This window comes from Panicum virgatum, chromosome 8K (genome assembly GCF_016808335.1).
Source record: "Panicum virgatum strain AP13 chromosome 8K, P.virgatum_v5, whole genome shotgun sequence".
Taxonomy (NCBI): Eukaryota; Viridiplantae; Streptophyta; class Magnoliopsida; order Poales; family Poaceae; genus Panicum; species Panicum virgatum.
The window spans coordinates 2,892,287-2,913,058 of NC_053143.1; the positions used below are offsets into that span (position 1 = coordinate 2,892,287).

General features: G+C 52.4%; 1 protein-coding gene and 1 pseudogene across 1 annotated transcript; both read right to left on the reverse strand.

Moving 5' to 3' along the window:
• Window positions 1–257: 257 nt before the first annotated feature.
• On the reverse strand, window positions 258–7,217 carry LOC120643532 (suppressor of mec-8 and unc-52 protein homolog 2-like). The gene is made up of 12 exons (XM_039919923.1): window positions 6,927–7,217; window positions 6,752–6,820; window positions 5,172–5,309; window positions 4,972–5,021; window positions 4,460–4,574; window positions 3,780–3,825; window positions 3,610–3,699; window positions 2,775–2,843; window positions 2,571–2,694; window positions 1,851–2,203; window positions 1,251–1,637; window positions 258–819 (listed from the first exon to the last, which is right to left on the reverse strand). Exons 2-12 carry the CDS (start codon window positions 6,796–6,798, stop codon window positions 544–546), a joined length of 1,695 nt encoding a protein of 564 aa, XP_039775857.1. The 5' UTR covers window positions 6,799–6,820; window positions 6,927–7,217; the 3' UTR covers window positions 258–543.
• An 8,694-nt stretch (window positions 7,218–15,911) lies between these two features.
• Window positions 15,912–17,150, reverse strand: LOC120646499 (annotated as a pseudogene).
• Between the last annotated feature and the right edge of the window lie 3,622 nt (window positions 17,151–20,772).

Consider the following 20,772-nt stretch of genomic DNA (forward strand, 5'->3'; position numbering starts at 1 on the left):
ACACAAATGCAAGTTTCTCGAATCCAATTCAATTTTCCAAAGATTGCCCTTTCACAAATGAAATCAACTATGGGGTCAACCTGGCGACCATGTTTAATTCTACGTCGTGTAATACTGTGGCTCATGATTTAGCTCGTTTTAGTCGTGATAGGGACCTGGATCATCCTGTCATATGGACGTATCCCCTCCCAAACTTGTAAACAATCTCCTGGTCCGCGAATCCACTGCTAGTCAAATAAAGTAACGAGATTTTGCCATAAAAAAATTATGGGGTCAACCTGGCAACCAGTGCTAGCACATATTACAAGTCAGTAAAAAGTTAACGTCATCCCAAGGGGCAGACCAGAATCAACAAGAGCAGTGCGTTGAATCAAACTGTATTCAGCAGCGCCTCCCTAAACATATACAAACATACTTCTTCCATTGTTTCAGCAAGAGTCAAGGGCATAAATTTCGCACCAGCCACCTTTAGCGAAGGCTGCACACCTTTAACATGGCATGTAATTTACACTTTCTGCAACGAGGAACTAAAATTGAGCTGCATCAGCCGCGTTGCTTCTTCGCGCTAGGTAAATCATCATCGTAATGGCTGCCATCATCTGTTCCATCTTTCTCACCCTTCTTCCTAGCAAGGATCTTGTTGATCTTGTGGAGATCATTAGTGAGCTTCTGGTCCTTGTTCTGCTTCCTGGTCTTCCTGCCGTCCTGCATCTTCACCCCAAACTGGAAGGCGGCCTTCGGCATGGCTTCTTTCTGATCGTTGTATTTCGCCCACTCCTCTTCCGTCTCAAAGTCCCACCTATGTAGACGCCCCTTAGCCTGCTCAAGAATCATATATCAGAATACACTACTGAGATGGTCCGCAAATACCAGGGATAAGATTCTGTATTGTTTTACAACAGATCTGATCATGGACTTAAGTAAACCATTCAAACCAAAAGCTACAAATACAGCCCAAAGCAATGACTACTGCATCAGTAAACACCAAAACATCTAATGGTTGAAGTGTTAAACAACCAGAATGATTACTATCAAGAGCTCAGGACCGAAAATAAAACAGAGAAAAAGATATGTAGCAGTTTTGGATTTTATTTGACACCAGATGAACAATGCACAGAAAGTAAGATCTCACAAGAACAGTGAGAACACTACATCATTAAATTCTAGAATATCAAATCCACATGAACAATTATCAGTGGATGCAATTGCATTATGTGCATGCACGATTTTGAAATTATAATTTCACTTACCCGTCCACCCATATCCATCTTTGATAAATCATCTTCATCATCGCTCCCTGCAATCTCATTATGGTACTCCTGATAACCAGGATAACACTCTGAGTAGCTATCCGAAATAAAGTTTGGATCTTTCTCCCGTGCATCTTTTTCCCTTAGCTGATTAAGCCTTTGATCGTCACGTTTGAAAACAGAACCTAGACCTCGATCCTTATCTGCTTGAGTCATGAACCTAGGATCCTGGGCTATACTAGGATCAGCTAACACATCATATTCCTGTGTGCTATGTTGCACGTACTGTTCTGGATAACCCAACTGCTGTTCTGCATACACATAGCCTGACCAATCGCCTTGATATCCAGCTGCTACCATTTGGGCTTGAACAGTACCATACCCATTCTGACAACAGAAAAAAAATACGCATTAAAGATTGACCAAGCTGAATAAAATATAGAGCAAACTGGAAACAGTTTACAGAAGCTGCCTTTTGTAGCAGGTCATGAATATAGATAAGCAATAAACAAATTGTTAGCCTATTAATGTTCAATGTGAATGGTTCAATTTATACAGGTATCCATTCGAACTAAAGTCACAGAACATCTATAGGCTTACCGGCTGTTGCCAAGCTTGTGCAGGTTCAGATGGTGGTACGGGGCCATACATGGGTTCTGTGAAATAAGACTGCTTCTGATGGTTACGTGGGGATTCCTCCATATCCTCAGAAATAGGGCTCTGGCTCATTTCCTTGTTAGGAACAGAATAGTCAACTCCATCACCAACGAAAATGTCATCGTTGTCAGCCCTAGATTGTTTCTCCTTTCCATTGGAATCATTGTTCCGAGGGGGTGGCGGTGGCGGTGGCGGTGGCGGCATATTCTTTTCTGATTGGTGTTTCAGAGCAGAACTGCTAGTTTGCGAAGGTTTTACTGCCTCATCACAGTTACCACTCGCAAAATTGCTCTTCCCTGCATTGTAGAAAAACATAAAAAGTTAACATAAGTACAAAACTCCAGCGTCCTGGCAACATAAGTAGCAGTTTTACTTTTCTATATCACTAAATATAAATATTCTTAGTTCTTCCAGACAAATGACAAGCATATTTTCTTATGTATTTACCAAAAAAATTTCCTGCTCTCAGTTCTCTCAATAAGATCCATTAGTATAGCACTCAAGATTTACTTTTCTATATCACTAAATATAAATATTCTTAGTTCTTCCAGACAAATGACATAAGCATATTTTCTTATGTATTTACCAAAAAAGTTTCCTGCTCTCAGTTCTCTCAATAAGATCCATTAGTATATCACTCAATTTCATTTTGCAGTAACACACCTTTTGTGTCTCTTTCCTTTTTCTTTTTCTTTAAGACCTTCCCTGAAGATCCAAGTCGAAGGTATGTCATAATTTTAGCAATCCTGTCAAGTACAGAACCATCCACACTGACAGTTACCATCTCCTGCAGAAGTACGAAGATTATTGAGAAAGAAAAGTCACAGGACATTCAACATATGTGTGGTCATCATATTGCCGTAATACCTCTGGAACAGGGCAATCAGCTTTGCTCCTATGAAGAGTTGTTGGAATGTCATTGGTGAGTCCCTCCTCCTAGTTGGATTAAAAGAAGATAATTAATACCCTCACAAAAAAACTTCAAACAGAAAACAGAGATAATATGATGGGGAAAAAAGATGGAATTCAAGTGGAAAGAACTAAAAAATATATAATGACTATTTCATGTGAATTGGCTATGCTGACACCTCTATTGGATCGCCCTAATTGTTCGTGAATGGAGAATGTACTGTGTTACAATTATGAAGCCATGATGCACTGCAATGACAATCAATTTTGCATGAAACATGAATCATGGCATCAGAATTACAAAACATATTAACACTACACATAAGGAGCATAGCAAAATCGGAAGAATATTCAGTTCCTAGAACTTCGGAAAACCAGTGGAAGTAATGCACTTTAAGTGATGAGCAGAGAAAAAGACAAATAATGCTTATCATAGAACAAACCATAATCATGCATTTTGTAAACTGTGAGAGGTAACAGGATAATCATGGCAAAGACATGTTGACTTCTCAGAATAAAAAAGACTAAAACATGAAATGTCAATATCTTTTAAAAACAATATGAAAAAACTAATTTTAACTTCTCAGAATATTCTGGACATTTGTACACAGATAACATGTCTGTCAGTACTGATGTGTGATGAAAAAAAATGATATATGGAACTGGTCGTTTCTGTGGAGGATAATAGGTATGCTTACGGTCTCCAATTTTTTATACACGATTAATCTGAAATGTTTTATGACCACCTCCATTATGGAACTGAAAAAGAAGGGAATCAGTTTAACGGCATTACCATATTGTAAAGAAATGACATCCGACCAGGGAGAAACAATTCGTTCTCTTTTATTATGCTTTGTGGCTTTATGATCCATTGGTAGACAGACTGTGATCAACAGAGAATGACAATCAGTACTCATGTTACATTATGTAACTAAGTCAATGACAAACTAAAAGAATATATACCTTTGCAGTTGCAGTTCGGAAGGAGACAGCCTGATCTTTTGTTGCCCTGTACAGCAAAAGTGAAGTTTTTTTTTATTGCTGCATCTGAAATTGAGAGATACAAAAAAATATACAACAACGATAATTTCGTTGTACTGAGTGACGGTAATGATGCACAGGAACCTATATTTGGCTTAGACAATGTTTACAAACACTCAAGCGTGTTCCATTAGTGGGTTGAATAAAATAAAGACCTTACATAAATATAAATCTGCACACCTAACTCAGTGTCGATAATGGCTTCAGGAAGATAGGCCTGTAAAGTTATTAAATACTACAAGAGATAAAAATGCAAAATATTACAGGAGGCATAATCCCTTTTCTTCAATTTATAGGAACAAGAAACTTATCAACACAGACTCTTTCAAAATTAAAATGGGAGGAAAGTGGATCTTTCTTATGTTACTCCAAAAAATTAAAGGTAGCTCCAATAAAGTTGATCCAGATGATTCTGTCATGATGGTACATTATTTTGTACGCTTTGCTTGCTTTCTCTAAACAGGCATTAATTCACTATTATGGGCATATTGCAGCATCTGAAATGAAAGCTGGATCTGATAGCTTTTTAAAAACACTTACTGTAACAATCACATAGGGAAAGGTATGATAACATGAGCTCAAAATACACTGTGGTAGAATACCTTGACTTTGCCTCCTTCTCATCCTCTGCATCAGGTTTCTTTTCAATTTCACTCCGTACTTTGTGAAGTAGAGCATAGTCCAAGCCTTTGACCAGATGTGTATGCTCCAAATCACCTTACAAGCATAGCAATGGAAATGAAATGTCAGTCAAAGAGTAGTTCAGAACAGCATCTGAGTCTCTTCTCAATTACAAGAATTCAAAAAAAAAGCAATTTGGAGGACTGCATATGATTGATTGAGTAAGCAAAGGATCAAGATGTTGTTCACTGTTTATACTTCATTTGAGAAAATGATTTTCTGAAACAGTGGACATAGGGCATTTACAAAACATAGACTATTATGTCAAACAGTTCTCATTTCCTTAGAAATCATGATTTGGACAGCTCAAGAACAGGTAACCCTGCTTATTCATTCGCATAGAAAGCATTGGAAAACAGAGGTGAAGACTCAAAGATACTTTTCCCCATAAAAAAAGAATCACTTCAAAAATGTATAGCATCACATAACCAACCTCCTAGGTATTTGCTTTTCTCAATTGAAATCTTGTGTGCATCAGCCAGCCTATAACACAAACGTTGCAGAAATTAGAATTCCAGACAAAATATAACATAATATGAGTAATGAAATCCATTCTTCTATAAACTAGCACAAATGGAAGTGCCAAAGCTGGAGAGCCATAGTTCCAGACACATGAATCATGTGATCTGTTACCTCAAATCTGTCCCAGGAGGTGCCACAGCATGAAATGAACCAAGCTCTGTAGGTTCATAGTCTGGGTTTTGATCTTCACGACGCTCTTTAGCACGATCACGATACCTGGGTGTCTCTGGTTCTTCTTTTTTCTCCTCTCTGGATGGGAAACAAGAGATATTTAGGTTTGTCGAATCACTTACAATAGGTAACATGTGTCTTAAGATGGAGGTTATTAGTACTTTGCACCTAATTTGTCTTTATCACTTTCTTTTTTTCACATGATTACACATTCTAAAACATATCCTAAAAAGCTGGAAGCCTGGAAGGGTTTATGATTTAAGTTGTGTCCAAGACTGTCACTGAGATTGTTTGATCCTGCATATTTTCAGAGCTCCCCTGGTCAAACACCTCAGCAATTTAAATGTGGTTCCTCCGCCGCTCGCGATACTTATGCAAAATAGAAACTTGTAAAGATGGATAGCATTTTACAGACACGCACATAATGGTAACTCAACTGCCTAAATCCATGTAGTGTGGCAGCCCAACTAGTTGACTATAGGTTTATAAGCTAAGAGAAGAAAAAAATCAGGCGCCATTGCTCATGACGTCCCAGACACTATTGTAACCACGTTACAGGCGATAGCAACTATATCCTCAGGAGTCAGGACTTGCGATTTACTGAATATTTTTTCCGTGCTGTATATGTATCAGAAATCCGAGCAGAAAATCAGTTGCCCCCTTTCAAGTGCGCATCAGAAGTTAGTCCCATAAGACAATAAACAGCTCTATGCGGAGGATTAGTAAACAAGAACAAACTAAGCTCCTTATTTCTCAGATAGACAACTTGTTCAACATCAAATCACTTGGCACTAAGAAATACAACAACAACAACAACAACAACATAGCCTTTTTTCCCAAGCAAGTTGGGGTAGGCTAGAGATGAAACCCGAAAGAAATAAGTTCAAGGTTCAGGCACATTGATAGCTAGTCTCCAAGCGCTCCTATCCAAAGCTATCTCTTTAGAGATGTTCCAATCCTTAAGGTCTCTCTTAACCGACTCATCCCACGTCAGTTTAGGTCTACCTCTACCCCTCTTTACATTATCGACTAGCTCAAGGATCCCATTACGCACCGGCGCCTCAGGAGGCCTTCGTTGGACATGTCCAAACCATCTCAGCCGATGCTGAGTAAGTTTCTCCTCAATTGGTGCCACCCCGACCCTATCCCGAATAACTTCGTTCCGGACTCTATCCCTCCTTGTGTGCCCGCAAAACCACCGCAACATCCGCATCTCTGCTACACTCAGTTGCTGCACATGTCGTCTTTTTGTAGGCCAACATTCAGCACCGTATAATATCGCCGGACGAATTGCTGTCCTATAGAATTTGCCTTTTAGCTTTTGTGGCACCCTCTTGTCACAAAGGATGCCAGAAGATTGCCGCCATTTCAACCAGCCAGCTGAAATTCTATGCCTAACATCTTCATCAATGTCGCCATCCTTTTGTAACACCGATCCTAAATACCGAAACGTATCCTTCTGGACCACCACTAAGAAATGAGGGAACAAATAAGAGGCAAAGGTTGCGTGGATTGCTTACTTCCGCCGCATCATCTTCTCCTTGTAGTAGTTCTTCTTCGACGACATTTTCTCTCTTCAGATTGTATCCCTAGAGACCAAAGGTCAAGGGAGGGAATCAGGATCTCCAAGACTTGAGGCTAAAAAACCAGCGAGCAGAGTCAGGCCTGGGACCCGGTGACCCGGCCCTGCGGTACCTGCTCGAGAAGCGGCGGCAGCAGCTGGCGGGAGAGAGACGACGAAGGCGGGGGCAGAAGGAGGCGGCGGAGAGCACCGCAGCGGCAAGGGGAGATGGCGGAGGAAGGGCGAGGAAATCCGCTGGGAAAGGCAGGAGGAGGGCGGGGATGCGGCGTGGCTATGCGGAGACAGGGAGGAGGAGGAGGCTGGAGGACCGGCGGATGACGGCGGCGGGCGCACTGGTGGTGCCGCCGTGCCGGAGGGACTCGATTTCTTTTCTTTTTTTTTCTTTCTGTTTTTGATCTCGGCGCACTGGTTTGGTTTCAACAGAGTTCAGACTTCAGACACACAACACAAGAGTACAAGTCACCCGAAGACGACGCGTGTGCTGGATCAAGATCGGACGGTCCAAATCAGAAGAGTCACCTAGCCGAAACCATAGCTGACGTTGCCCAACCCCTTGCTTGGTAGATGTACACAATATACATGTTCAGCAAACTTGAGAATCAAAACACAGCAGGTAGACGAGCGAGTGTTCTGCTGTCAGTTGTACAAGCATGCTCTGGGGGGCAATCCGGACCTGTCCATCCTTTTCGCTTATACTCCCTCCGACTTTAGTTTCAAATTATTAATCATTTTGACTTTTCTAGACACATAGATAATTTGAGACAATAGAGTATTTATTATAGCCTAAATGCTAAACAAGTCCAAAGTCATGGAGTATTAAGTAGTATGTACATGGAGGGCATGAGCAACTAAACTAACAGAAATCTACCATTAGTGGAGTTGCTTATTCTGAACATAATCCATTTCATAATTTTCAGGTTAGATGCTACGCTCCTGTTGCATAGTAAAAGGCCTCTGCCTAGTTTTTTGGAAGCAAAGAATACTGTAACATGTTCACTTTATAAGGAAACATATTGTCTCAGTGTTGACAGCCAAATTTGGCACCTGCCAAGGCCGACCGGTCTGACCGGTCTGGTCTGTATAGTCCGAGTAGAATTAGAGTTATTGTAATGAGTCCTTATATAATCCTACTCGTGAAGGGATACGTCTTCCCCGGCTGTCGGTGTCCGGACCTCGCGGTCTAGCACCAACTAGTGAGTATGCTGCGTGTCCCTGCCTCTAGATGGTTGATGCCAGAAGAAACACAATGACACCGGGTTTATCCTAGTTCCGGCCGACGAGGCCGTACATCTAGTAGAGGGGTATGCACTGTATTACTTGCACCTAAGTGCTCGTAGTAGGGGGTACAAGCTGTGGCGAGAGAGGGAGGAAAGCTCCCAAGTCCCTTGGTGCGTAGGGGTTTGATTGAGGCAAGTGCCAATATCGGGTGGGATGTGAGTGTGTAGGGATGAGCGTGAGCCCTCGTCGTCCTTGTTCGATCCGTTCCCCCTTCCTCCTTTTATAGACTCAAAGAAGCAGAGTTACATGCATGGGGATCAGTGAGGGCGTCTACTTCTCCCCCCGTGGTCGGGGGGGCAGTTGGTCCTCCCTGTCGCCGAGCGCTCTGGGGCATGGCGCAAGTCATGGCCATCGTCCTTGCGAATTCTTCCACCCATGCCCGGAGCGCATTCTTGTCCTGTGGCGCCAGTCAACGGTATGGTGACGGCTGTAGAAGTGCGCGGAACCCCATGTCGGATGAGGTGAGGCGTCGAGGGTGTTGCCGACCAAATCTTGCCCCGGTCAAGAGCCGTACCGCATTCGAGGGTCGCCACCCATGCCCTCTAAAAGTCCTGCGGAGAGGAAAAGTACAAGGGGTAGGCGACACAGTAGCGGGGGTGTTAGGCAAGTCCGCACGGAGCTCTATAGTCCCGCCCCGCGCCGGGAATAGCGGCACAGTGGCGGGTGCAGGCTGATGAGATGCCAGTCACGTCCGCTGTGTGGCATAATGGCCAACGCCAACTGACGCCGCCTGACACCGTCCGCCACCCCCCCTCCCGCCGCGGAGTGGTTGGCGAGTAAATGCGTCCCGTCCAGCGGGGTGGTTGAGCCATAGTTTCCGTCCGCTGAGGGTAGTCTCGAACAAGGCGGAGATTTCCCCCACACCGAAGCCCCGTGGAGGGCTCAGCCGAGGGAGCCTCGAGCGAGGCGGAATCTGTCCTCACATCGAGGGGCCCCGACGGGCGACCCTCGAGCGAGGCGGAGATTTTGTCTTCGGTCAGCAAGGCCTTAGAGGGGCCGAATCGTGGTGCTGGGCCGCGGGCCAAGCGTGTCTTGGGCTTTCCGTGCCTAAAGAGGCTTCGGGCATCCGAGTTCGGGCATCCGATTATGTTTTGCGCGTGTTTTAGCCCAGGGTTAGGGTGCCCCATAGCTATGGTACCCGACAGTAGCCCCCGAGCCTTTGGTCGAGTCGGGAGACTCTGCCAGAGGATATTTTGGCGATTTTACTTCTTGACGTGATCGATCGGCGCAGTGCTCCCGCGCGTAGGGTCTCAGCTCTGCCTTCCTTGGCTGCCTCGTGACACGCCGTTCGAGGGCAGTCGGCCAGCGCCGGTGCTACGCTGTCCAGCGTCCAGGGGCTTCGGCTTTGCCTTGTTTGGTCACGCCTCGGCACGGTCACCAAGGGCTTTTTTTTTTCTTGTGAGACGATGTGCCTTCACGGGTGCTACAGACCTTGCCCATGCTGCTGGTCTAAGGCTTAGCATCCGATGGGGCTATAAATAGGGGTCCAGGGACTCCCTTGCCACTCCAGCTTCCCTGCTCTTGCTCCTAACCTCCCTTTAACTTGCAATGTTTCCTCCCATTTCCCATGGCCGACCACCGGACTGGGTGGTCCAAAGTACTTAGGTTTGAGGCTAGAAGAATGCTTGCGAGCGGCGAGCGAATGCTGGAGAGGGCATGCTTACCATCCCTCAGCTTCAGTGGGATCAGTAGAAGAACATCGGGCCCGTGGAGGGTCGGCTTCTGCGATGTCCCCCAGCCTGTAGGGAAGGCGAAGTGTCTCGGGAGCGGGGGCGGTGCCAGGTCTCGCCGTCGTCCTGCGCACCATCCTCGGCGGCGGCGAGACGGCTCTCGGAGAGGTGGCGTCTGAGGGCGCCATCCGCCAGCTTGACCCCCCGCAAGGTCTTTAGTGGAGGAGGCCAGGAGAAAGCTTGCGAGAAGGGCATCCCTTCGGACCCGTGCGGTCTGGAGATTGCTTCTCGTGCTTTTCCCGTAGCCTGGCTGAAATGTCGGCCAAGGACTTGGTGTCCTTTACAAGCGGCCGCTCCTCCCCAAAGACAGAAAAAGTTGCCACGTAGGTGGCAATACGTTTGTACCTTTCGACGGCTTCAAGCCGATGACCCTTTGTAATCTTGGTTTGCAAAAAGGCAATGAAGTCTTCATTTTTTTTGGCGCGGCGTGCCTTTTGCTTGTTTATTCGGGGTTTTGTCCCTCGAGTTTGTGAAGCTCTTTTCGTGGGGGCGCGTCAGCGCACCCGCGGGTGTAGCCCCGAGGCCTTGGAGGAGTGGGAACACTCGTCCAAGGGCTATGAGCATTGTGTTTGTACGATTGACCGGGTAGCAAGGCCATTCAGCATTCGTTTCAGCCGGCCTTGGCATTATTTCAGCCGGCATCGGTATTAATGCGGCCCGTGTTCCCTCTAGACCGATTCAAACGGCTCTCTGAGCGTGCAAGGGGGGTCAGCCCAACATGCAAGACTTCACCACCGGGCGATGACCGGCTCATTCGAGGGTACAGCTCTTGCCGGGATGTGCGAAGAGCTCCCGAGCCCTAGCCCATGTGGGGGCGATCAAAGGGGACCCTCATCGTGTTGGTACGACCCTCGGTCATCCTCTCCGCGAGGAGGAGGGGCGAAACAAGCCATGCTACCCCCTGCCCGGGCAGCGAGACATGGATGCTTCAGCGAGCTGTTAGCGGGTAGTTCGAGTGAACGTCCATGCCCCGTTCGATGAGGGTCGGCTCGTGGTCCGGAGACACATTCCATAAAGCGCTCGCAGAGGTTTCGCTAGGCAGGGCTCGGACCCGTTCGATTGGGTCCGAGGGCTCGATGCTCTCCCTCGATGGGATCCCTCGAACTAGCCGCCTCTGTCCGTCCTCGAACATAACGTCGAGCATCTCGAACTCCGTGTTCGAGGCTTAGGCTTTGTATGAGCATGCCCCGGTTGCCCCTGACTCTATTGATTTGGGGCGGCTGTCGAACCCTCGACGGGCCAGCCTTCGAACCCATGATTCAGTAGGGCTCGAAATAGCTGTTCCTTCATTGGTAAGTAATATTCTGTCACAGTTTTCGGCATAGCACGCGGGATCGGGGAGTAATGCGCGTCATGGCTCGATGCGCGCAGAGCGGGCACGCCTTTTGAGGCGGCGCTCTCGGGCAGACGGAACGGCACGGGCAGCCGCAGAGTGATGGGACACCATCAATAGTGCACCTGCGCCGCTTCGGGAGCCGTCCCGCTGCAGTTACTGTGCGCACACGCGTGCTTTCGTGATCGTGGGGCCCAGTTGACGGTGTTAGCGGTATCTACCGCATTGAATGCGGTAGATTGGGAACCATCGCGGGGAGTCCGCCTCGCTACTGCAGTTAAATAGGGAGGCACGGGCTGGATGGTCCGGCTTACCTTGTCGTCGCCTTCTTCCTCCTCTCGCCGTCCTTCGCTCGAGCAAACCGACGAAAGAGAAAGAGAGGCAGAGAGAGAGAGAGCGGGCGCACCTTCCCCTTCTTCGAGCCCTTTTTTCTCCCCCTATCCTCCATCGTCGCGATGGCGAGGGTGCAACTCGTCGACCCGGTGCCATGGGGCCGGTCCACCGCTGATCGGCAGCATGTGGAGTTGCTGGTCGCCAACGGGCTGCTTGAGCCAAACACTGATCCGGCGCGCCCAATGTGGATCGCGCCGAGGTCGGAGACGACGCCAACCCCTCCGAGCGATTACGTCGTCAGTTTGGCGCGGCTGCACGAGCGGGGCTTCGGTGTCCCCGCGCGGCAGGTTCATCCGTGCACTCTGCCACCACTACGAGGTGGAGCTGCACAATTTCGCCCCAACGCCATCTCGCAAGCGGCGGTCTTTGTTGCCGTCTGCGAGGGCTACTTGGGGATTCTGGTCCACTGAGACCTGTGGAGGCATCTCTTCTGGGGCGAGCTCTACACCGAGTTCGTTTTGGCGGGGGTGAGGAGGCCCGTGCGCGCCGGGGGCCTGACGCTCCAGCTGCGGGGATCGAGAAAGGACCTCTACATCCCTTGCAAGATGACAACCAACAACAGCGAGTGGGACCGAGGGTGGTTCTACCTTCGCAACGACGACGGGCGGCTCCCGGCGTACACCAGCAAGGTGCAGCTGGAGAAGTCGGATGCTTGGTCGTATGGGGTGTCACCCCTCGAGCGCCAGGTGAGGCTCGAGGTGTACACCGACGCGCTCCAGCTCCTGGCGGGCAAGGGGCTGACCGCGGCCATCGTCATTGCCAACTTCCACCGGCGGAGGGTGCTTCTCCTCATGGAGAGGAAGCTTCCTCTTTTCCAGATGACGGGGGTCGCCCCGTACGAAGGCACCCGGACGGTGGAGTTCCTGTCCGACGGCGTGTCAGCGCAGCGAGCGGGGCGGGCGGTGTCCCAGCCCCCGAGCGACCTCGCGGACTATTGGAGGGTCTCGATGCGCCCCAAGGCGGGGTACATTCAAGTGGTAAGTTTCGTTTCCAGGCTTCGTCGTTCACATTGCCCCCCTTTTCCTGACCCCGATCTCGCTCGCAGGGGGTGAGCCGCAAAGGGTACCCCTCGGTTCCTCCGCTCCCCGAGATCCGAACCATGAACTGCGAGTTTGCGGAAAGGAAGAAGGAGCGGATGGACACCTAGAAATAGCGGCGCGACCGGAAGAGGAAGGAGAATGAGGCGAGGGACAAGGCGAACCGGGCACTGGAGAAGGAGGGCAAGCCGCCCATCCCGATGCCAGACTCTACGCCGGAGCCGGAGTCTCCGTCCTCTGCGGCGGCGGGCCAAGTCGACTACTCGATGTGGCCCGAGTCCGATACAGAGGGGGCCGGGGGCCGATCACCGGTCCAACATCGGGCCGGCACCGAGCCCACGGTGCAGGCTGAGGGCGAGGATACGCGCGCGCAGTCGCCGGCCGAGGGGTCACCCGCGCAGCCGGGCGCGGGGACCCTCAAACGAGCGTCACTGCCGAGGGGTCAAACCGGCCTGGGCGCGACATCCGGTGGTCGCTCGGCAGGAGCCAGCGGGTCGTCGCGGGCCCCGAAGAGCGGCTCGAAGAAGCGCAAGCTCGGCGCCGAATCCGGGTATGTTTCCCCCCGCTTATTTTCTGCTTTCTTGCACACTACTCCTTTCTGGTTCTGACACTTTTCTCCCTCGGCTCAGCATGAGAGTCCATGCTACCCGGACCGCTCTGCTAGCGCCCACCAAGGCTCTCAAGACGGGGAGGTCCACGATGCCAAGCACGGCGCCGCAGCCCCCGAGCGGGGGGCCTCGGACGGCAGAGGAGATCGCCGAGGAGCTCCGGGCGGCGATGGCCCGGGGGCCTGCGTCGGCCCGTGCACAATTGGGTGCGAATGTCGCCGGTCGGCATGGCGCGAAGGACGTCATCCGGCCGAGCGCCGAGGAGGAGTCCGGCTGAGGTGCCGAGGGAGAGACCGGCCGTGGCGGCGAGGAAGGCGTCGCCCGGCCGGACACCGGGGGAGAGGAGAGGACCGACGGGGCTGCGCCGGAGCAGCCCGTCGGTCAGGTGGAGAGAACAGGCCCCATCCCGGAGCCCACGGAGGCCAGGGACGAAGGAGCCACGGTGGCGGAGTCGGTGGTGCAGCCGGTGCTGCGGCCGGCTCTAGAGGTGGTGCCGGTGGTGGAGATGCCGCCGGAAGACGAGCCGGATGTGAGGGTCTTGGGGCAGTGCGAGGACCCAGAGCGGGTCGCCCCAAACATAGCCCTCGGTGCTACCGGCGTTGCTGCTGCTTTCGAGGGTGGCCTTGATGCTGGATAAGGGCCCCCACGGGAGCCGAGTAGGTGATGGTCCAGCACAGGGCGGCGCCCCGGGTTTTAATCGCAGCGAACAGGAGGAGGAGGAGGTCTGGAAGGCGCAGTACGATGTCGGCTCCCAAATCCAAGCCACCCTCGAACGCGCCTTTCAACTCCACAAGATGACGGACTTCAAAATTAGAAGTGTAAGTGCCCTTCCCCGGGACTCGTTTATTTCTGATCTCATTTGTGCATCTTCCGCTTACACTCTCCACCCGCAGCGTCTGAGGCAGATCTCGCGCGACAAGAGCACCGAGCTGGCCCAGCAGCACTCCGAGGTGCAATGGCTCGAGCAGCAGAACGCCACTCTGATCGAGCGACTGGGCGAGGCCAACACCTTGGCGTCCGACCTGGGGGCGTAAGATCGACGCCTAGAGGGCCGCGGCGGAGCAGAAGGCCCAAGAGGTTGAGCTGCTCAATGCTACGCTGCGACAGAAGGACGAGGCTCTCGAGGCGAGGGCGGCCCAGTGCGCGTGGCTAGAGGAGGCTCAAGATGCGCAGGCCGTCTCCCTCACGGAGAAGGAGGCCCTCATCGAGAGGCAGGAAAGCGCTATCCTCACCGCCGAGATTACCCTCACCACTGCGAAGGCGGAGATAGCAGAGGGGAGGAAATGCATTGCGGGTAAGTACCATGGTTAAATTTAGTGTACAGGATTTTGCCGAGGCTTATCTTTTGTTTGTGTCCAGAGCTGCGGAAGAAGGTGTCGGAGGAGACCGCGGCGAAGGAGGCCCTCCAGGCGGTGTACGCGTCCCTGCAGAGGGACCACGACGACTTGGAGGAAGCTGCCATAGTCGCGTGCCAGGGTGCCGAGGGAGAGGGCGGCCAGTCGGGTAGCTCGCTGGTCAGTCTCCTGAGATCTTTAGGTGACCGGGTGACCGAGCGGCTCAAGGGCGCCCTCCGCCTCGGCGTCGTCTCGACACACTACGTCGTCGACTTCGAGCACCTGGCCACGGGCTACATTGTTCCCGACAGTGATGATGACGCCAAGATCGAGGCTATGGAGCAGGCTGACGCAGGTGCAGAAGGTGCTGCCACCACCTTAGCCGGGCTCTTCGAAAGTGACCTCTTCCCCGACGCCGCAGACGATGAAGAGGAGGGGCGCAACGAAGGGGGAGGCTGCAACCTGTAGATAGCCTGGGCTTCGAGGCCCAAGTAGATAAGTTAGGATTTTGCCTTACTTTTGCCTTGCTGTGTAAAGACAATATCTTAACGGAGTGGCCGTTTGAGGCCTTTGCGTGTATATTCGTGTGTTGTTATTTGTTCCTACTTATTTCTTCGCTCTCTCGCGTGCTCGCGTGTAACTCAGACAAACTTCTGCAAGGACTATCGCGTTCATGAACTACTTAAGCATAGGGAGGTGAGTGAGGATGCCGTATCCCTAAGGTGTAGGCGATCCCGCGGCTCGGCCGATCCCACGCTCGAGTCGTTTACGCCTTGCGTTCATTTTTCTAAGTGCTCGAGAGACTTGGCAGCAAGAAATTTTCGGAAAAAATGTAGCGTTTTGGGGACGTTTTGGGGGTTTCCCCCATTGTAGCCCCCAAGGGAGGCTCGGCTTTGTCGAGGGCAAAGCCGAGGCTCACTCAGTGTCGTGCGCGCGTCCGAGCTCCCGAGGGTTCGGGTGACTCCCCAAGAAATTTTGAAAGTAAAGCATACTTCTTTATTGTCCCAGGAAACTTAAGATACGAGTACAAAGTATGTACAAATGACTTGGAGTTTCAAGGATAGAAGTGACGTAGCTGCTGAATGTTCCAAGCGCTGGTGTAGACTTCGCCCTTTTTGTTAGCTAGCTTGTAGGTGCCGGGCTTTAAGACTTCCACGATGATGTATGGGCCTTCCCATGGTCGCGTGAGCTTGTGGCGAACTCGGCTGTCTTGCCGCAGCCTCAACACGAGATCTCCCTTGTTGAGGTCACGACGTCGAACCCTCTGCACCTGGTATCATCGCAGAGACTGTTGGTAGCGCGCCGAGTGTAGAAGCGCCACGTCTCGAGCCTCGTCCACCTGGTCCAGTGAGTCCCCGCGGGCTTTGTCGGCTTTGGTGCTCCTCTTAGGCTTTGAGTCTCGGGGACCCGTATTCCAAGTCAGTGGGGAGGATGGCCTCGGCACCATAGACCAAGAAGAACGGACTAAACCCCGTGGCTCGACTCGGGGTTGTTCTCAGGCTCCAGATGACCGAGGGTAGCTCCGTGAGCCATCTTCGGCCGAACTTGTTCAGCTTGTTGAAGATTCTTGGCTTGAGGCCTTGTAGGATCATGCCGTTGGCACGTTCTACTTGATCGTTCGTCTGTGGGTGCGCCACAGCCGACCAATCCACGCGTATGTGGAAGTCGTCGCAGAACCTTAAGAATTTCTTGCATGTGAACTGGGTGCCGTTGTCCGTAATGATTGAGTTTGGAACACCGAACCTGTAGACTATGTCGGTGAAAAATTGCACGGCTTGCTCGGATTTGATCTTGGCGATGGGTCGTGCCTCGATCCACTTGGAGAATTTGTCCACCGCCACTTGCAAGTGGGTGTAGCCCCCGGGCGCTCTGTGTAGCGGTCCGACGAGATCCAGTCCCCACACGGCAAAGGGCCATGTGACGGGAATGGTCTGCAGAGCGTGAGCCGGGCGGTGCGTCTGACGGGCGTAGAACTGGCAACCTTCACATGTTCGCACGATCTCTGTGGCATCGGTGACCACGGTTGGCCAGTAGAAACCCTGTCGGAACGCGTTGCCCACGAGGGTGCGTGGCGCCGCATGATGGCCACAGACTCCGGTGTGGATGCCTCGAAGCAGCTCCCTGCCCTCGGGGATAGGGATGCATTGTTACAGGACCCCCGAGGGGCTGCGCTTGTAGAGCTCTCTGTCGATCATGATGAAGGACTTGGCTCGCCTGGCGACGCGTCGCGCCTCAGCGCGATCCGAGGGTAGTACCCCTCGGTTGATCCAGTCGAGGTACTGGTCGCGCCAGTCTTGCGAAAGTGGAACCTCGTCGATCTGCATGGCCTCACCCTCGTCCGCTGAGGAGATCTCGGTTTCTGTCTCCATAGGCTCGGCCTCGTCCGCCGAGGGGTTCCCGTCGGAGGGCTCGGCAGTTGAGGGGCCCGGTTCCTGTGGATCCTTGAAGTTGACAGAGGGTTTGGCGATGTCGCGAGCAAAAATGTTTGGGGGGACGGTGGTCCGCCCCGACGCGATCTTAGATAGTTCATCCGCATCCTCGTTATACTTGCGCGGGACATGGTTAAGTTCTAGGCCGTCGAACCTATCTTCGAGGCGGCGCACTGCATTGCAGTATGCCTCCATCTTTGGATCGTGATAGCCGGACTCCTTCATCACTTGGTCGATGACAAGCTGTGAGTCACCACGCACGTCGAGGCGTTTGATGCCGAGTTTGATGGCGATGCGGAGGCCGCTGAGGAGTGCCTCGTACTCCGCCATGTTGTTGGACGCTGGGAAATGTAGGCGAATCACATATCGCATGTGCTCTCCGAGGGGTAAGATGAGAAGGAGGCTGGCGCCAACGCCGGCGCCGGTTTTCATCACAGACCCATCGAAGTACATGGTCCAACATTCTGCTTGAATCTGTGGTGGGGGCAGCTAGGTGTGGGTCCACTCAGCAACGAAGTCAGCTAGGATTTGGGATTTGACCGCTTTGCGGGGCGCGTACGTGAGGGTTTCTCCCATGAGTTCCACTGACCACTTAGCAATCCTACCCTCGGCTTCCCTATTGCAGACTATCTCTCTGAGGGGGAAAGACGAGACCACGGTGACAGGATGGGCCTCGAAGTAGTGACGCAGCTTGCGCCGAGCCAAAACTATCGCGTACAGCAGTTTCTGGATCTGCGGATACCGCATCTTGGTCTCGGACAGCACTTCGCTGATGTAGTACACCGGCCGTTGGACAGGCAGAGCATGATCCTCCTCTTGTCTTTCCACTACGATCACCGCGCTGACCACTTGGGTCGTCGCAGCTACATATAGGTAGAGGGGCTCGCCGTCCGTTGGTGGCGTTAAAATGGGGGCGTGAGTGAGAGACGCCTTCAGCCTGTCGAGGGCTCCTTGAGCCTCGGGGGTCCATGTGAAGCGTTCGGTTTTTCTCAGGAGTCGGTACAGAGGCAAGCCCTTCTCACCGAGGCGTGAGATGAACCGACTGAGGGCTGCAAGGCAACCCATGACCCTCTGCACCCACTTCAGGTCTCGGATTGGTCCCATCTGTCTGATGGCCTTGACCTTTTCAGGGTTGGGCTCGATGCCTCGCTGGGAGACAATGAAACCCAAGAGCAAGCCTCGAGGCACCCCGAATACGCACTTCTCTGGGTTGAGTTTTACCCCTTTGGCCCTTAGGCAATCGAACGTGATTTTGAGATCGGTTACTAGGTCGTCCGTTTTCCTGGATTTTACCACGATGTCGTCGACATATGCCTCTACATTCCGCCCGATATGGTCTCCGAATACGTGGAGCATACACCGCTGGTATGTAGCTCTGGCGTTTCTGAGACCAAAGGGCATCGTGACATAGCAGGACATGCCGAAAGGTGTGATAAAAGAAGTCGCGAGCAAGTCGGACTCTTTCATCTTGATTTGATGGTAAACAGAGTAAGCATCAAGAAAGGACAAAAGTTCACATCCCGCAGTTGAATCGACGATTTGATCAATACGTGGCAAAGGAAAGGGAACCTTCGGACATGCTTTATTTAAACTAGTGTAATCTACACACATCCTCCAGCTTTTGTTCTTTTTCTTAACTAATACAGGATTAGCTAGTCACTCGGGATGAAATACCTCCTTGATGAATCCGGCCGCCAGAAGTTTTTGCAGCTCCTCGCCGATCACCCGGCGGTTGAGCTCATCAAAGCGTCGCAGGTGCTGCTTCACCGGCTTGGAGTTGGGTCGGATGTCAAGGGAGTGCTCGGCGACCTCCCTCGGTATGCCCGGCATATCCGAGGGGCTCCACGCGAAGATGTCGGCGTTGGCGCCGAGAAAGTCGACAAGCACCACTTTCTATTTGCTGCTGAGGGTGTCGCTGACCCTCAATGCCTTGCCATCGGGATGGCTTGGGTCGAGGGGCACCTTCTTGATACCCTCAGCTGGCTCGAAGCTGCCTGCGTGCCGGTGCATGGAGTCCAAGGCCTCGCTTGCCATCTTGTCGAGGGTGGCCGCGAGGGCCTCGTCGTCCGCCTGAGCTTCGGCGCGTTCGACGCACTCGACGTCGCATTCGTAGGCATGCTCGAACGACGGGCCGACGGAGATGACACCCTTCGGATCCGGCATCTTCATCTTGAGGTAGGTGTAGTTGGGGACCGCCATGAACTTGGCGTAGCATGGTCGTCCGAGTATGACATGGTACGCCCCACGAAACCCAACCACCTCGAAGGTGAGTACTTCCTTGCGGAAATTTGAAGGCGCGCCGAAGCAGACGGGCAAGTCGATCTGCCCGAGTGGTTGAACTCGCTTTCCCGGCGCGACGCCATGAAACGGCGACACGCTGGGACGCAGCTTGTCCAGACCGATCCCCATGAGCTCGAGGGTGTGGGCATACAGGATGTTGAGGCTGTTGCCCCCGTCCATGAGCACCTTGGAGAATCGGGTGTTGCTAATGATGGGGTCGACACCGAGTGGGTATAGACCCGGGTTCGGGATGTAGTCTGGGTGGTCGTCGCGGCTGAAGGAGATAGTGTCCTCCGACCAGTCAAGGTAGGATGGCGTAGCCTTAGTGACAGAGAAGACTTCTCGGCGCTCCCGCCTGCGTTGCCGAGCGGTCATGTTCGCCGTAGGCCCGCCGAAGATAAAGAACACGTTCTCCACTGAGGGGTAACCGTCGCCACCCTTGTCGTCCTCGTCCTTTTCCTTCTTGGCCTCGTCCTTGCGGCCGAGATGGTTGAAGTACTTGCGGAGCATATCACACTCTTCGAGGGTGTGATTGACCCTGCCCTTGTGATAAGGGCATGGCTTCTTGAGCATATCGTCGAACAGGCCGCCGCCTCGAGGGGGGCCTCGAGGACCTTTGCCGTCGGGGGTGACAATGAGAACCTCGTCAGAGTCCTCCTCTCGCCCCTGACCGCGCTGGTTAGGCGGGCCCTTCTTCTTGCCTTTCTTGCCCCGTTTGGGCTTCTTCGGGGTTTCCTTAGCTTTGTTGCCCTCCGCGGGCGCGTCCACCTTGCGTTTGCCCCTGTCGAAGATAGCACCAACTGCCTCTTCGCCAGAGGCGAAGTTGGTCGCTATGTCAAACAGCTCGTTCGCGCTGGAGGGAGGGTTCCGTCCCAGCTCGCGCACGAGATCCCTGCACGTGGTGCCCAGATGAAAGGCACTAATGACTTCGGAGTCCTTGACGCTGGAGAGCTCGGTGCACTGCTTGGAGAAGCGCCGGATGTAGTCCCGCAGGGGCTCGTCAGGTTGCTGACGACACCCTCGAAGATCCCAGGAGTTCCCAGGGCGCACATATGGGCCCTGGAAGTTTCCCACGAAAGTTTTTACCAGGTCGGACCAGTCGTAGAGCTGGTTGGCCGGAAGATGCTCGAGCCATGTTCGTGCAGAGTCCGCGAGGTGCAAAGGGGTTGAGGATGATGACCGCGTTGTCAGTCGCGCCGTGCAGTTGGCACGCCAGGCGATAGTCGCTGAGCCAGAGCCCGGGATCCGTCTCCCCTGAGTACTTGGTGAGTGTGGTGGGATGCCGAAAGCGTGGGGGGAAGGAAACGGCACGGATTTCCCGGCTAAACACACGGGTGCCCGGAGGCTCCAGTGATGGGCTCCTATCCTCCTTGCGATCGTAGCGTCCATCACGTCGAGGGTGGTAACCGTGAGCGGCACCATCCTCCTTTTTCTGGTTCAGGACGTTGCGGGCGTCGCCGTCGTGGGTGTTGCCGCGCGTGTCCAGAAGTCGGTCTTTCACAGGAGTCAGCTTGCCACGATCGTGCACAGAGGGTGC